At 46.9% G+C, this 16,496-nt stretch overlaps 1 protein-coding gene across 1 annotated transcript; it reads left to right on the top strand.

Moving 5' to 3' along the window:
* Positions 1-2,844: 2,844 nt before the first annotated feature.
* On the top strand, positions 2,845-4,466 carry LOC146710415 (E3 ubiquitin-protein ligase TRIM35-like). Its single transcript, XM_085457835.1, has one exon. It carries the CDS (start codon positions 2,947-2,949, stop codon positions 4,282-4,284), a length of 1,338 nt encoding a protein of 445 aa, XP_085313961.1. The 5' UTR covers positions 2,845-2,946; the 3' UTR covers positions 4,285-4,466.
* Positions 4,467-16,496: the final 12,030 nt, after the last annotated feature.

Raw genomic sequence — 16,496 nt, 5'->3', positions numbered from 1 at the left:
ACGGCCCTGCTGAGACACGACCTGGTTTAGTCTCTGATATCAAAGTTTCCTCTTTACAACACCTGTACGGATGTTTCTATCACTCACCTGTTTACAGTTTGGTATTATTAGGGGCGTGGCCTCTTTGACTGACAGGTGAATGGTGTAAACAGGACCTCTGGATGTTCTGTGAATGCAGTGCTGAGTGTACTGCATCTCTAATGTGTCTAATCACATGTAGCATTTGCAGTATTATATTAATGATATGCAGTATTTGCAGCATTTGCAGTACATGTCAGGTAACTCCTGCGTTGCTGTGCCTCCGCAGAGTTTACAGGAAGTGGTGCCAGATGAAAACTTTACTTTCCTCCTCCTGCAGCATCTCGTCAGGATGTTTCAGCGTCTGATGGTCAATTACGTTCTGCTGGATTTAATACAGCAAATCGATTTAGATCAGCTTCCAGCATTGAGAGCGAGCAATGACCGTGAATGACAAGCAAGGATTATACTGACACACACACACACACACACACACACACACACACACACACACACACACACAGAGAGGAAGACAAACGCTTCATGCCTGTTTGCATTGGTTCTGTGTTTTTCGTGCTTTCCTGCTGCTTCAGGAAGCTTCACTGAGGTCCTGCTAGCGTCTCCAGGTGCTGCCACCTGCTGACAAAGACCACAGAAGGGAAGACATAAGACGTCTGTGGACACTGAAAAGATTGAGCCATAAAAATCTACAGACCGTCGTCTGCTCCTGAATGATCGTTGCTGAGAAACGGCCTGCAGCGCCATCACGGACAGAAAGTGTGTTGTCACTTTTTCCTGTTTTCTGACGTGTGGACAAAATCTGCAGTTTGAAAACTGATACTCATGTCACAGCTCGGGGGGCACAGATTGGGGGGGCCACAGCTCGTGGGGGCACAGATTGGGGGGGCCACAGCTCGTGGGGGGCCACAGCTCGGGGGGCACAGATTGGGGCCACAGCTCAGACCTGACAAAGCTGCATCTATGGCCGTCAGCAGGTCTGAGTAAAACGAGCGCTGTCTCCACTTCCTGTCTCTGAGCCGACTCACAGACACAAACAGGTCTGTGATTTCTGATTTTTGGGGAGAGGTAAGCTAAGCTGTACTCACTCACTGACAGAGAGACAGCCAATCAGCTATGTTCACAGTTAGTCCGTCCCACTGTTCATGCTGGCGTATTCATGTGAAAAAAAAGAAGGCAGTTGGATTTCTTCAGGCTCAGGGAAATGTTTCTCCTCTCATCCGAGAGGTGGAGACTCCCAGGAAACGAAACCCGAGAGGGCGTGGTCCTGGTTGGATGGTCCTGACTCGCTGCCAATCAAGTGAGTCGTCACATGAGCTCAGGTGTGAAAACCGTTGGGTGATCACCATCACCGGGGCCGACGGTGAAACCTCCGTGAGACACCGCCCCGCCATCGTGCGTGGCTTAGTTAACACATCATTATTTTGGTGTTTCCTTGCTGATGTTTATGTTAATGGTTTATTTGAGCTTTTGTTGTATTTTGAATTCTACTTTTCCCCTTTATTACTCGAGTCTTTGTCACATCTTTATTAACCAGATAATCAAACAGTCAGAGCTCTGTTGAGCCAACCATCCCTTTAACGTTAACTAGTAATGACTTCATGAACTTCTTCACAAATCACATTTTAATCATTAGAGAAAAAATGACCAGTAATCATCCCACAGATGTAATATTATCTACAGCTACTCTTAGTACCGTTGATGTTAAGTTAGACTCTTTTTCTCCAATTGATCTTTCTGAGTTAACTTCAATAATTACTTCCTCCAAACCATCAACGTGTCTTTTAGACCCCATTCCTACAAAACTGCTCAAAGAAGTCCTGCCATTAATTAATGCTTCGATCTCTAATAATCAGCTATGTACCACAGGCCTTCACAGGCACAATAATGCATTACATTACTGCATTACTAAAAAATGTAATGTGATTACAGTGAGGTGTTACACCTGACATGGTGTAATCAGCCCTCTGTGTGTCTTTTTATAAGAATCCTCACAGTGTGTCTCACTGACAGCAGTGGCCTCTCAGGTCTCTGTGACGCCGCCATCGTTCTGCTGTTACGATGCCAGCGTGCTCACAGGGCAGTCTGGGTTTACCTTCTCTCTGATTTCTGCAGTAACACGGAAGAGTCGTCCTCACGCCTGACGAAATAAACCGGTCGGTGAAATGACGTGAAAAGGATTTAAAATAATAAAAACCTGTTTGAATAATCAGGAGGAAAAGACGTTTATGGAGTTAAAGTTTGTTTGAGGAAGTCGTTCAGTCGTTACGACCCTTTGTGTCACGTCTTACTTTTACTAAAATAACATGAGAGAGCCTGACCGTCTTTTGAAAATCTCCAAAAATACAACAAACCCTGTTCTTTAAATCTGCTGATGCAGTAAATCCTGAGAATACAGACAAAGTGTTTCCTGCAAAAAGGCCTGAATTAAATCACCAAGTACTCAAATCACACGTTACATAAACCGCATCTTTAAACGAAACGTTGGTGGAAATGAGACGCTGAACACACGTCAGTGATCACCACACCGCTGCTGCAGATTTTCCACTCTGATAACTGTGGAATGAAAGAAACCTGACCTGCAGGTAACAGAAGCATTCATGTGATCTCACAGAGCTCCGCCCTCACCTGTCTCGCCTGCCGTAAAACAGAAAGCAGGTTGTTATTCTAACCAAAGACACAGACGGACAGACTGAGCTTCAGCTGCTGATGCTCCACAGTGAAGGCTCACGGGGATTTCCATTTATCAGTAGCTTGTGTCGTGCAGCTTCGTGCCACATGGAGAACAGGTTCTGTGGTTTGTGTCTCATGCAGTGACAATAAAGGCATTCATTCAGCAGCAGAGGAGGGAGGGGAACCAGGACTGACTGTACTTCCTGTCTGCTGCTTCCAGCCTCACTCGGAGACTCCATGGCTTCCAGATCAGAGGAGGATCTGTGCTGTCCGATCTGTCGCGACATCTTCAGAGATCCCGTTCTTCTGTCGTGCAGCCACAGCTTCTGTAAAGACTGTCTGAGGAGATGGTGGAGAGAGAAGCCAACACAGGAGTGTCCGATGTGTCAGAAAAGATCTTCGAGGGTGGATCCACCGGTTAGTCTGGTGCTGAAGAACCTGTGTGAGTCGTTTGTAGAGAGGAGAGATCAGAGAGCTTCAGAGGATCTCTGCAGTCTGCACTCTGACAACGAGCAGACGAAGCACAGCGACCACACGTTCAAGCCCATCGATAAAGCTGCACAACAACACAAGAATGACCTTCAGGAAACTGTGGAAGCTTTAAAGCAGAAGTTAAAGGTCTGTGAAGAAGTCCAGGTGAACTTTCATCAAACAGCAGGACACATTAAGGCCCAGGCCCGACGCACAGAGAGGAAGATTAGGGAGCAGTTTAAGAAGCTTCACCAGTTTCTAGCAGAGGAAGAGGAGGCCAGGCTGACCGTGCTGTGGGAGGAAGAGGAGCAGAAGAGCTGGATGATGAAGGAGAAGATGGAGGCTCTGAGCAGAGAGATAGCAGCTCTTTCAGACACAATCAGAGCCACAGAGGAGGAGCTGAGAGCTGAAGACGTCTCATTCCTGCACAACTACAAGGCTGTGGTGGAAAGAGTCCAGCGCTGCCCCCTGCTGGATGATCCACAGCTGCCCCCGGGAGCTCTGATAGACCAGGCCAAACACCTGGGCAACCTGACCTTCAGCATCTGGAATAACATGAAGTATATGGTCTCCTACACTCCTCTGATCCTGAACCCAAACACTGCAAACCCTGAACTGACCCTGTCCGAGGATCTGAGCAGCGTGAGGGTGGGTGGGCTGCAGCAGCTCCCCGATAATCCAGAGAGGTTTGATCATCTCTGCTTCGTCCTGAGCTCTCAGGGCTTCACCTCAGGGGCCCACAGCTGGGTGGTGGAGGTTGGAGACTGCGGACACTGGGGACTGGGCGTGTTAGCGGAGTCCGTCCGGAGGAAGGGACCCATACGCTCTGGATTTGGTGGAATAGGATTCAATCAAGGTGAATACTCAGCTCGCTCAGGATCTGCTGCCCCCACCGTCCTGCAGCTGCAGAAGAAGCTCCAGAGGATCCGAGCGAGTCTGGACTGGGACGGAGGACAGCTGTCGTTCTCTGACGCTGACACTGACACACACATACACACCTTCACACACACTTTCACGGACAGGATGTTTCCCTTCATCAGCATCGGGGATAAAGTCCCAGTGAAGACTCTGCCCGTGAAGCTGTCGGTGGATCGGAGCTATTAAACCAAACGACACGTGACCCCGTCTGAGCCCGGAGGGAGGAGTGTGTGTCTGCTGGACAGGTTTGTTCTCGTATTAACTCATGTTGCTGTGTATAAGCCTGTGTGTGGATCAGCAGCTCATCTGTCACTGTTCACCTGAACCGTCCTCTCAGCAGCCTCTGTCCACAGACTGTAAATAAAAGAGCTCAGCTAATGTGACCTCTGACCTCTTCACTTGTTCTCAGACAGCTGACACTGCACACACACACACACACACACACACACACACACACACACACACACACACACACTCTACTGTCACACCAACAGAGCCTTGGCCTCACCTGACACGGCACCTGAGGGTGGAGGGCTCAGAGGGCTCATTCAGAGGCCCCTCCTCCTCTGTGCGACTCTCGTGTTACGGCTCGCTCTTGGCCTGACCCCGCCCCCGTGGGAGGCGCTGACATGAGCTGCTGTCACAGGGCACACCTATCTCCACCACATGAACATGGCGACTCATTCAAATAAGACATTTGAAATCTGAGACGGTGCTTCTCAGAGTCAAATCCACAGTCAGCAGCCGTCACAGCTGCAGGCAGCTCGCTCCAAGCTGCACTCACCTCCGACCTGTGTTTCTTTCTCCGCCCTTCCTGGCAGGTACTAAGAGCTTTCCTGTGCAAGGACCTGACACGTAATAATCTCAGGCAGCTTTTCGGAGAGGTGAGGCCAAGATTGGTGGGCAGCTGGGATCAAGGTGGCAATCGCTTACTTCCTGACGTTCTTCTTTCCTGCAGTTTCTCCTCCAGCGAAGGTGTGACAAACGGCTTTCTCTGCTGCCGCAGGAAATACAGCTCTCCAGCCACCTCAATGAGTCATGAAGGAAAGATGGCGGAGTGCCTCGGGAGCTGTGCGGTGATGGAAAACCAACACTGGGACTCATTTGTGTTTGTTGAACAGCAGCAGAGATGAAGAAGTGCCTCAGAGGACTCGACGGCGAGCAGCCAGCATGTTCCTGAGGCCTTTAGTAGACGCGCAGGCAGGAAGTCGCTTTAGTTCTGCCTGACTCTGATTTACAGACCAACCGTGGAGCACGCCGCTGAAGCCCGATGATGAGCTGTCAGCACAGCGAGCGCACTATGATGCACGACGAGCCGAACACACGAGCGTGGCGGGGAGACGGAACTTCGGTGTCAGAAGGGTTACTGCATTAAACAACGCCCACTTTGATGCCGTGACCACGTCCTCGTCAGAACACCTGGACAGGTTCCTCTGAGCTCCTCCGGTCCCAGCCCGGCGCCCCGGAGCGTTTGGTGCCCGGCCCGTTGAAGCCTCGGTAGAGAGCTGTGATTGGCTCCTGGAATATTTCAGCTGCTCTCACGCCCGAGGACGTTTCTGTGCCGCAGCGCTCGGCCCGTCTCCTGCTGCCTCCTGCTGTCGGTCGCTCCAGCTCCCGTTTCCCTGTGACTCAGAGACCCTGTCTGACCTCTGACCCCGAGCAGGCTCCTCCTCCTGGTCAGCAGCTCGTTAGATGCAGCAAAGCTCCCAGAGCTTTAACTGACCTGCTCTTCCAGCCCCTCCCTCAGGTCGTCGGCCCGAGGATCAGGGATCAGCTGCCGTCAGACGGCGTTTGGGTAATTAGGAGTCGGATGTTCTTTAGAAATAAACTTATTTCACTCCAGACGTGTTCGCTTTGAGCACCATGATGCGGTCACGTCTAGGCTCAGACTGTAATCACACTTCATGCAAACCCCTCTGACGGACCACAGGGAAGCACATCTTGTTCCCTGGACCTGTGCTCGCGCTCTAGCAGACGACCCCCTCGGCCACATGCACGAGTCATGTTTCTGTGCAGAGTGACGGCACCAGTTCACTGCTACCAATCGCTCATCCCGCAGAGAGCTAACCTCAGCAAACACAGCTCGTGTGATTCAGTGCAGAGACAAAGGCCCGCGTGAGTCGTTGTGGGCGTTTGGTTTGGATGAAAGCCTCGGGAGGCCTCGAGCGTCGGATGAAAGCTGCCTTTTGTTGATTGGATTCACTTCAGAGATGTAGTTTCACCTGCGTGGGTCGTTTTCTCACAGTTATCAGTCAGAGGTGAAGTCCAGCAGTCTGATGAACTGCGAACACAGGAAGACCCACGTTTACTGCCCGCTCACATGCAGCGCTTCAAAACCAGAGTCCCACCCTCAGACCGAACACACAGCTGTGTGAGTAAAACTCGCGTTTAGTCTTTAAAATACAAATCATACTGGTGGTAGTAAAAGATTAGGGCAGTAAGCTCTCAGTACACCTGCACAGGTACGCTGCTGGCCGTGAGTCAGACCTGCTGCCGGCAACTTTGAATAATCTTTGATTATTACTGTGGACAGAATTTCCAGGTCTCAGGTCGTTCCTGTTTGGAGCTGTTGAGGCTGAACCAGACGGCAGACAGACTCATCTCTGCGAGCTGTCGTCACTTGACCAGGGCGGGACACGTGTGATGGGTCGCCGTCGCTGAACAGACGGCGCTCACACCGCAGAGACGTTCCTCTTTTCCTTTTTTGCTTTTAAGGTGAAGCTTCTGCAAACGTTGCTGCTGAGTCTTCAGACAGATTCACCAACGTCTGCACGCTGCGTTAGCTACGACTCACCTGAGCAGATCTTGTCCTCGTGCACCAGCAGCAGGAAGTCACATACACGGCAGTAAATATTCACGTTTTACTATCATTATTATTCATGACTGTATTAGTCGAAACCTTATAAGTGAAAAAGTTGTAAACAGCTGAAACTTGGATTTTTGAGATGGTGAAACTTTATTTAGGACTCCAGACTTCCCAACAGCCACTCAGAGACCCGCCCACACGGCTCGGCGGTTCCTCACAGCCTGGATGTGAAACTCGTTCTGTGGAATAAAGAGAACAAAGGCATCTTTACTCTGGGCCACTTGCTTTTGACTGACTGTTAGTGCACGAGATTTCTGCTGGAAACCTGAAATTCAGCCACAGAAACGCTGTGGTTTGATCCCGCCTCCTCCGCGCTACAGGTCCAAGTAATCTGGGCGAGATCAGAAGCTCCGAGTTGCTCCTGAGCTTCAGCGTGAAGCTGTTACTGCTGCATTTACCAGGCTGAGGTCAGGAAACACTGATGAGGTCTCACACCGAGCTGACGTTCACGTTCGAGCTGCTTCTCAGTAATTACAGCTCTAATTATAATTATGGCTCCAGAGCCTGAGCTGGTATCTCTCACACACCAGCTCAGTGTTGGGCTGTCTCTGTAAAAATATTTTATCACTGAATAAAACTCAACTTTAGATGAGATGAAAAATATGCTTCAAATAAGTTTAATCTGAATCTGAGGAGGACCTGATGGATGTGATCAGGCGCAGAAGTGTTTCTATTGGAGCGTCTGCTCTGAGCCTGGGTCCAGATAAACAGCCTCAAACAGACAAACACCTGAAACAGGAAAATCAAACTGACAAACACAAACTTCGCTCACATGAAAAGTGTTCTGGTCTCAGCTCGTTCTGCGCCTGCGGTTTTGTTTTCAAGGACGCTGGGTGGAATTAGCATCAGTGGGAGTCTTCAGGTCAGAAGCTCATCACTGTAACCTTCAGGCTGCTGTCAGAAAAACAAATTAAAGTCTTTGTGATCTGCAGGCCTGAGCGCCGCTCACTGCACGCTGAGGAAAATGGAAGACCTTGGCATTTCCAAAGGAAATGTTGACACGCTGCGATTCTGGTTCCACATTTTAACACACTGTCATCCTGTCATGTTGGGACTCATAAAGGCTTCACATACAGTGTGTGTGTGTGTGTGTGTGTCCGTGCTGTAGCAGTCAGGCGGAGGCTGATATATCTGCAATGACGTGCCTTAAACAACGGCGAGGAAGATAAGTGAGGTCGGCGTGAAATATGATTAAAGCACAGCCGTCCCCTCGCCTTTGATTTAAAGGAGCACGACACAAACAACTCATCTCTCCCACCCACACACAGACTTCAGAGGAAAAGCATGAAAAACCAGCAAAGAGCAAAAGAGGACAGAGAGGACGGAGACGCCACGTCAGCACTCCGAGAGCAAGTTTGGGGCACCTTTTACTCTTTAACGTGAAAAAGTCCTGCAGGAAGAAACGAGTCTGACCGTCGCATCAGCTGACCCCGTGCAGGACCGTCAGTCAGCTGACTTTTGTCCGGGTGCAGCGTTCCAGGTTATTCGGCTTATTTCTGGATAGCAGGGAAGTGTTCATGAACTGTGGAGTCCACATGTTTCCTGCCCTGCGCGGGGCAGCAGCTGCAGCTCCATTCTGAGATGTTTTACAGGTTTCTGTTGCAGCGAGCTCCTGTTCTGTGACGCAGCGACAGGGTGGCAAAGAAATCAGATGGGGAGGCAAAACCCAAGCCTTTCTTTTTCAAACACATGCAGGTGGTTACATGTGGTTAAAATGATTCAAATGCAGTAAGTTTACATGCTTTTCATATAAATATGGTCCATAACTTGATTATTGTCTGTAGCCCACAGAATTACACACTTTAGTTACATAAAACATGAGTTTTGCTCTTCTGTACTGTACAGCCTGTATAATAAATAAATATGTCGCCCAATAAATATAAAACCCAGAAAGCTGCACAACACTGGCGCTTCATTTACAAACACTAACTGAAGTTTCACTGTTGTTTGTTAGTGAATCATCAAATTGTTACGTTCTTAGATTACACAACATGTCAGAAATCTGCACTGTCATGAACAAAAATGTAAACCTCGTTTTTCATGATTTGTTGGATTCACCCTCTGAAATACAACTGCTCATTTTACGTTTGTGTTTCACATTCAAACTGGTTCATTTTGCTTTTCCTGCTCGGTTTCAGTCGTGTCTGAATTTAGCTGTTCTTTCATTGACAAACTGTATTAATGTTACTGATCTGAACTCACACAAAACACTTAAAATCCTAGTTGTAGTTTTTTACTGTAAAAAAACCCACAGACATGTTGAGTAAATTATTTTTATAACTTGAAATGCAAATATAAATTGTATAAGCTTATGCACACATTTTGTAAACACATACAACTATTTATCTAAAAATGCAGCCAATACACCTGCTGTTTTTTATTTTGTACAACCATTTTATAATATTACTAAAACTAAAATGAGAGAACAATCAGGTGTCGCAATAAGATTCACAAATGATGTGTGTCAGTAAAAACATAAAACAGAGCAGCACAGGCAGAAAGCTGCAGGCCTGACAGCAGCAGCTGTATCACTGCGCTGGTTTTCTACCTGGTGACTGTGTTTACGTTGCAACGTGCCTTTGTGACATTCATTAGTGCCCTCACTGACACACAAAACAAAACAGCAACTACACACTCCACACGAAACGTCACAATGTTCCCACATCTAAAAACTCGCTCGCAGTATTTAGAGAAAAGCATGGCTTATATATTCTTTTAATCATAACTCTGGATTTACTGAACTGTAATTAAAATTTAAAATCATCCTTTGAAGTCCGAACCTTCAATATGGGCTGAAATAGAGACTGTTGACTGTAACTACGCTCAAACTGTTAATGCTATCTTACTTGAACACTGTCATATGTAAAACTAGGGTGGCACTTGCCACCCCATGCCACCCTTCTAGATCCGCCCCTGCACCACGAGCCGCTTTACAGCACCCTCCATTCTGATTGGGGCAGAAGCAAGCAGCAGAGAATTAGTAGCAGAGAGGAGTACGTGTTGGATTTTAGGAAGCAGGTGGAAATCGTTGTTTTATCTCTCCGCTGAGCCGAAGCCGTTTCTGCTCACTGACAGTATAGAGAATATACGAAGAGGTTAATGTTATACGACTGAAAGTAACAGCTGCTGCAGACAGCGCTGTGAGTGTGTGCGTGCTTTAAGCACTTTGGTCAGTAAGACTGGGAAAGAGCTGCTGTAGTAATAAAGTTTAGCCTGACAGAAACAGGAGAATAAAAATGTGACTGCGAGATGGAGCAGATTTATTGATCTCTCAGGGATGTCATCACGGAGAATCTGATGGGTTATAATCAAATGCTTCATTAAATGAATGTTTGAAGACAGTTTAAGGCAGGGGTGTCCAACTCCAGGCCTCGAGGGCCGGTGTCCTGCAGGTTTTAGATCTCACCCTGGGTCAGCACACCTGAATCACATGATTAGTTCATTCCCAGGCCTCTGGAGAACTTCAAGACATGTTGAGGAGGTCATTCAGCCATTTAGATCAGCTGTGTTGGATCAAGGACATGTCTAAATCCTGCAGGACACGGCCCTGGAGGCCTGGAGTTAGACACCCCTGGTTTCAGGTTTTGTTCTTTCAGCCTCTGTGAAGTTTAACTCTGAGGGTGAAGAACAAAAAGTGGTCAGCAGGTGCAGTGTAGCTGTTCATACAGATATAAAATTATTTGGAGGTTTCAGAAAAAACTAAATAAGGGTCTGAAGCTGCATCTGAGACCATCAGGAAAACCAGCTCTGGAGCAGGTCAGGTTCACAAGTACAGAAATGACCCAGCTTCACAGCAGAGGACGTTAACCCTGAAGATACCTGATGAGGTAAGTACAAACCTGTGAATCTACCTGTGACATCAAGACATCAGCAGTATCTTTGTGTTTTTATAAGTAATGATTTAAGATGAGTACAGTATGGTATCTTTGATTATCTGTCTGTGTCACAGACATGCTGTTGGAGTGGGTGAAACACGAACCTTAAAGAGTTAATATTGTAAAGACCCTACAATAATACAGAGACAACAGAAAACCCCAGCAATTATATGAACCCCTATAAGCAAACACAGTTGGTGACAATGGGAAGAAAAAACCTCCAGCAGAACCAGTGACCGACTGGGGTGAAAACAGCGAGCCAGAGATTAATAATCAGTAATGATAAGGGGCCTGAAAGTTGAAGGCTCAGCCTCCCAGTCTACTTTCAAATACTCTAGAAACAACAGGCAACCTGCAGTGTGACTTCTGATGGATGATGGATGGATTCAATTCAATTCAATTTTATTTATATAGCGCCAAATCACAACAAAAGTCGCCTCAAGGCGCTTCATAGATACAGAGAAAAACCCAACAATCATATGACCCCCTATGAGCAAGCACTTTGGCGACAGTGGGAAGGAAAAACTCCCTTTTAACAGGAAGAAACCTCCGGCAGAACCAGGCTCAGGGAGGGGCGGGGCCATCTGCTGTGATTGGTTGGGGTGAGAGAAGGAAGACAGGATAAAGACATGCTGTGGAAGAGAGACAGAGATTAATAACAGGTATGATCCAATGCAGAGAGGTCTGTTAATACATAGTGAGTGAGAAAGGTGACTGGAAAGGAAAAACTCAGAGCATCATGGGAATCCCCGGCAGCCTACATCTATTGCAGCATAACTAAGGGAGGATTCAGGGTCACCTGGTCCAGCCCTAACTATATGCTTTAGCAAAAAGGAAAGTTTGAAGTCTGATCTTGAAAGTAGAGATAGTGTCTGTCTCCTGAATCCAAACTGGAAGCTGGTTCCACAGAAGAGGGGCCTGAAAACTGAAGGCTCTGCCTCCCATTCTACTTTTAAATACTCTAGGAACAACAAGTAGGCCTGCAGAGCGAGAGCGAAGTGCTCTAATAGGGTGATATGGTACTACAAGGTCATTAAGATAAGATGGGGCCTGATTATTTAAGACCTTGTATGTGAGGAGCAGGATTTTGAATCCTGGATTTAACAGGAAGCCAAAACAGGAGAAATCTGCTCTCTCTTTCTAGTCCCTGTCAGGACTCTTGCTGCAGCATTTTGGATTAGCTGAAGGCTTTTCAGGGAGTTTTTAGGACTTCCTGATAATAATGAATTACAGTCGTCCAGCCTGGAAGTAATAAATGCATGAACTAGTTTTTCAGCGTCACTCTGAGACAGGATATTTCTAACTTTAGAGATGTTGCACAAATGGAAGAAAGCAGTCTTACATATTTGTTTAATATGTGCGTTGAAGGACATGTCCTGGTCAAAAATGACTCCAAGGTTCCTCACAGCGTTACTGGAGGCCAAGGTAATGCCATCCAGAGTAAGAATCTGGTTAGATACCATATTTCTAAGATTTTCAGGGCCGAGTACAATAACCTCAGTTTGATCTGAATTAAGAAGCAGAAAGTTAGCGGCCATCCAGGTCTTTATGTCTTTAAGACATTCCTGCAGTTTAACTCATTGGTGTGTGTTATCTGGCTTCATGGACAGATAGAGCTGGGTGTCATCTGCATAGCAGTGTAAATGTATGCTATGTCTTCTAATGATGCTGCCTAAGGGAAGCATGTATAATGTAAACAGAATTGGTCCTAGCACTGAACCCTGTGGAACTCCATAATTAACCTCAGTGTGTGAAGAGGACTCTCCATTTACATGCACAAACTGGAGTCTATTAGATAGATATGATACAAACCACTGCAGTGCTGTACCTGTAATACCTACAGCATGTTCTAATCGCTCTAATAGGATATTATGGTCGACAGTATCGAACGCTGCACTGAGGTCTAGCAGGACAAGCACAGAGATGAGTCCACTGTCAGAGGCCATAAGAAGATCATTTGTAACCTTCACTAAAGCTGTTTCTGTGCTGTGATGAGCTCTGAAACCTGACTGAAACTCTTCAATGGATGAATAATGGATGGATGGATGGATGGATGATGGATGGATGGCTGGATGATGGATGGATGATGTCACAGTTGTGGAATAATGTGGGCAGGGCTTCCCTGTTTGAGGCTAATGAGTGATTTAAAGTGTGCGGGACAGTTAAAGTGCAGAGGATGGGGGGCTGAATGAATACTTCATGAAATGAGGTCATTGTTATCCGTGCTCAGGCTGCACGCTCACTGCAGGAGCGTGCAGCCTGAGCACTGCACCCACTCACTGCACCCTAAAGCTCATCTCAGAGCTTCAGGGTGAAATTAAAAGAAGAAGACATGAGTGAGTAAATACTGTGATTTACAAATGTTCAGACAGCCTGTAGTCTCCCTCTGTGCTCAGCGCTCCACCTACAGCTGTGTGTGGTTATCTGCAGCACAGATGTTTGTTTTTGCTGCTGCTGCTCAAAGGCACGCTGGAAAAGGATGAAGAAAAATATGGTGAAAATGTCCTGATTAGTAAACGTCTGCCACTGCAAACACTGTCACAAAGGTGTGTCAGTAAATGTTTAATCGTTTCCTCCTCACACGTCTCCACCTGCAGTGTTTCCTCTCTAAATGTCGGCGCGTACCGTAAATAAATCGTTTTGTTGCACGCTGCACTCGCTCCCTTTTTCTCTGAGACATTCACTAAATATTTCATCGAGGTTTCTCCCCGCTCTGCCTCCTGCTCAAACCCAGAGTCAGCACAAACTGGGTACATAAAGAGCTCGGCTTAAGTGTACTGCACTGCAAGCCGGCCTTCCTTTTTCATGTTGTGTATCAGGTTCCCTGCAGCTCTGCTCACAGAGGATGTTCCTGTGAAACTGGTCCTCTAGGAGCTGCACAACAGGGCCAGATTTACAGATGAAACTTTCAGCAACACCAGATAAATAAATAATTAACCTGCATCACAGCAGCGCTCACCTGCAGCATGCATTATGGACAAGCTTCTCCATCAGCATCTTCCTCCAGGGTCAGCGGGGCTCAGGTTCAGCGCCGCACAGTCACGCTCTTTGTTATTCAGCAGTAAACTATGTTAAAGGTCAGAGTGGACACAAGCAGCACTCACTGAACCTGCATTTGTTCTAATGACCAGCAGGGGGCGACTCCTCTGCTCCAATTGGACAGAAGACTGAGAAAATTACTTACAGCAGGTAGATTTATTTACTGGAAAGGTGTGATCGTGCTGAATCCAGCAAACGTTCTGCATTAAACATTAAAACCCGGTCCTCAGGTCCAGGTCAGGGACTGCAGTCAAAGAGGCCACGCCCCTAACAATGCAAACAATCAGCCTGTAAACGTGCTTATTTCTGCTGTACAGTTTTAACATGCGAGTTTACTGGGACTGACTCACTGCTGCCCCTGCTGGACCCCAGAGGAACTGCAGCCTTTTGATCGTAAGCCGGGCTTCTTCTTGCAGGTTGATGCTTGTTCGAAAAATAAAACAGACGCTCGGGGATCAAACCAGGAAGCGCTTACTCTGCTGTGGAGTGTAGTCTTTATTTTAGTCCAACACAGTCCTGATGGTTCTTCTTGTATCCTGTCAGTGATTTGATGTTTTTGTTGTTTTTATGCACATTTCAGAGGCTTTCCTTTTTATTTTCATTTTGCATGTATTTACAACTAAAGTCTTAACTGTGTCTTTACTCTGTGTGATGTAACAACCCTTTTGGGTTATAGCACCACTAGGGGGGGTTGCCCAACTATTGTAGTAGCTATGGGGGTCTCCTAGTGGGTGTGTGTTGTTAGCGGCAGCCATTCCATGCTGCTCATGTTCCATTCTCCAAGAAAACACCTTACTGTTGTGACAAGCTGGCGCTGGCGATACCAATCCCCGCGCATGTAGGCTCGGACGAGTACAGCCGAGGAGACCTGGCTTATAAAGTGTAATGTTGCTGACGGTGAATAAAGGTCTGTTATTGGATTTAACCGACTGGCTTCGGGTTATTCGGCTAACCTCCACACCACATGCCCGCTGGACCTGCTAGCCGCTCCTTACTCGCCAGACAGCTGTTACAGTGTCTGCAGCTTTGTCAGACATCTGAGTGACTGTGTTTTATGCTGCGGAGCTGGAGGAGCTTCGACCTCAGCTCGAGTTTGTTCAAAGACATGAAATCATGAAAAATGGATCACAGGATCAAATGCTGAATAATGCTGTGACCGTCCCCGCTGCTGTGTGAAGAAAAGACGACTGTGTTTCAGTATTACAGTTTCTTCTGATTGCTTAAGCACATTTTTTGTAACTATTGGCTAATTTTGCAAAACTCTTCACACAAATAAGAAAACCTGTCACCCAATCATCAAAACATTGTAGTTCTCTTGCAAAAGCAAACACAGCTAGATTAACTCTCCACACCTTTGTAAAAATGGTGTTTCCGTATCAAACAGTACACACAAGCCATCATCTACTAAGCACACAATGCGCCAACTGCACACTGATGGTATGAATACAAAACACATCTGGCTTTTGCTTTCTCTGTGCACAAGGTAGGCTATGTCAGTTTGAGCTCATACTGCTGTCATAGATCCATAAGCATAGAGGGATCCAAACTTCAAGTACTGCTGTTTATTCACACACATCAAAACAAACACAAGTGTTTATTTCCAAGTATAGGATTATTTGCAATCGCCATAATGACTATATGGGTTACTTGGTCTGCAGTGAACATGCTTCCTCTGCCCCCAGCATCTGGTCATCTAGCAATTCTGTAAAGTAACAATTTCAGTATTTTTACATCAATGGTATTGGTGTGTTTCTCATTGGCATATGGCAGTGCTACAAATCTTTGTGCAAAGTGACTGTACTAACTGATTCTCATTTCAAGATGTCCTTATGGTGCTTGCTACAGTGTAGCGGCTCGAGTTAGGCTGGACCCGTTGGCCAGCTTCCCTCAGGGTCATTCCACGGTTGATGACATGGTCCACTATTGTAGCTCTGATGTCATCAGCAATTCTATTTCTTACTCTTCCTACCCTTCCTCTCCCCCCTCCTCATCTTCCTCTCCCCCTTCCCCGTCTTCCTCTTGCTCCTCCTTGTCCTTGTCGTCCTCTTCATCCTACTTCTTCCCCTCCACGTCCTCTTCCTCGGCCTCCTCTACTTCTCACTCTTTCTGCTCCCTCCATTGTACTCCGCACACACAGCTTACCTGTATTATAGTGCTTAGGCTGATTGCAAAGTGAACTAATTATCTAAAAAAGTTTTCACATGTGAAAGTGTGCCAGACAGTTGGCAAATTAGTGTTAATGATAGCCATACATGTGTATACTTTTGCTAGGAGTGTGTTGGAAATTTGGTAATTGAGTGTTGTGCAGTGAATTGTGCCTACAGTTTTGCAAAGTGTGTGTTACAAAATTGCAAACTGAGTGCAAAGCAGTTTTTGTGCTTTTAGTTTTGCAAACTCAGTGAGTGGTTTTGCTATAAGTCTGAATAGTTTTAGAGATTGTGCTACAGGAATCACAGTTAGGGTTTAAGCATTCACAAAAAACTGTAATGTCTGCGTGCTGTTTGTCTGCGACAGACCGCTGAGCGGCGGCGAATCTGTCAGCTGCTGTGTCTCAACCTCGCGAGATATCTGCACGCTAATGGGTTCAGTCAGCGCTACGGTCGGGCCACGTGACTTTA

Source organism: Copadichromis virginalis, linkage group LG5, assembly GCF_057382275.1.
Source record: "Copadichromis virginalis isolate Kocher_CV1m ecotype Utaka linkage group LG5, C_Virginalis_male_GT1.1, whole genome shotgun sequence".
Classification (NCBI taxonomy): Eukaryota; Metazoa; Chordata; class Actinopteri; order Cichliformes; family Cichlidae; genus Copadichromis; species Copadichromis virginalis.
This window is presented reverse-complemented; position numbering and strand designations above follow the sequence as displayed.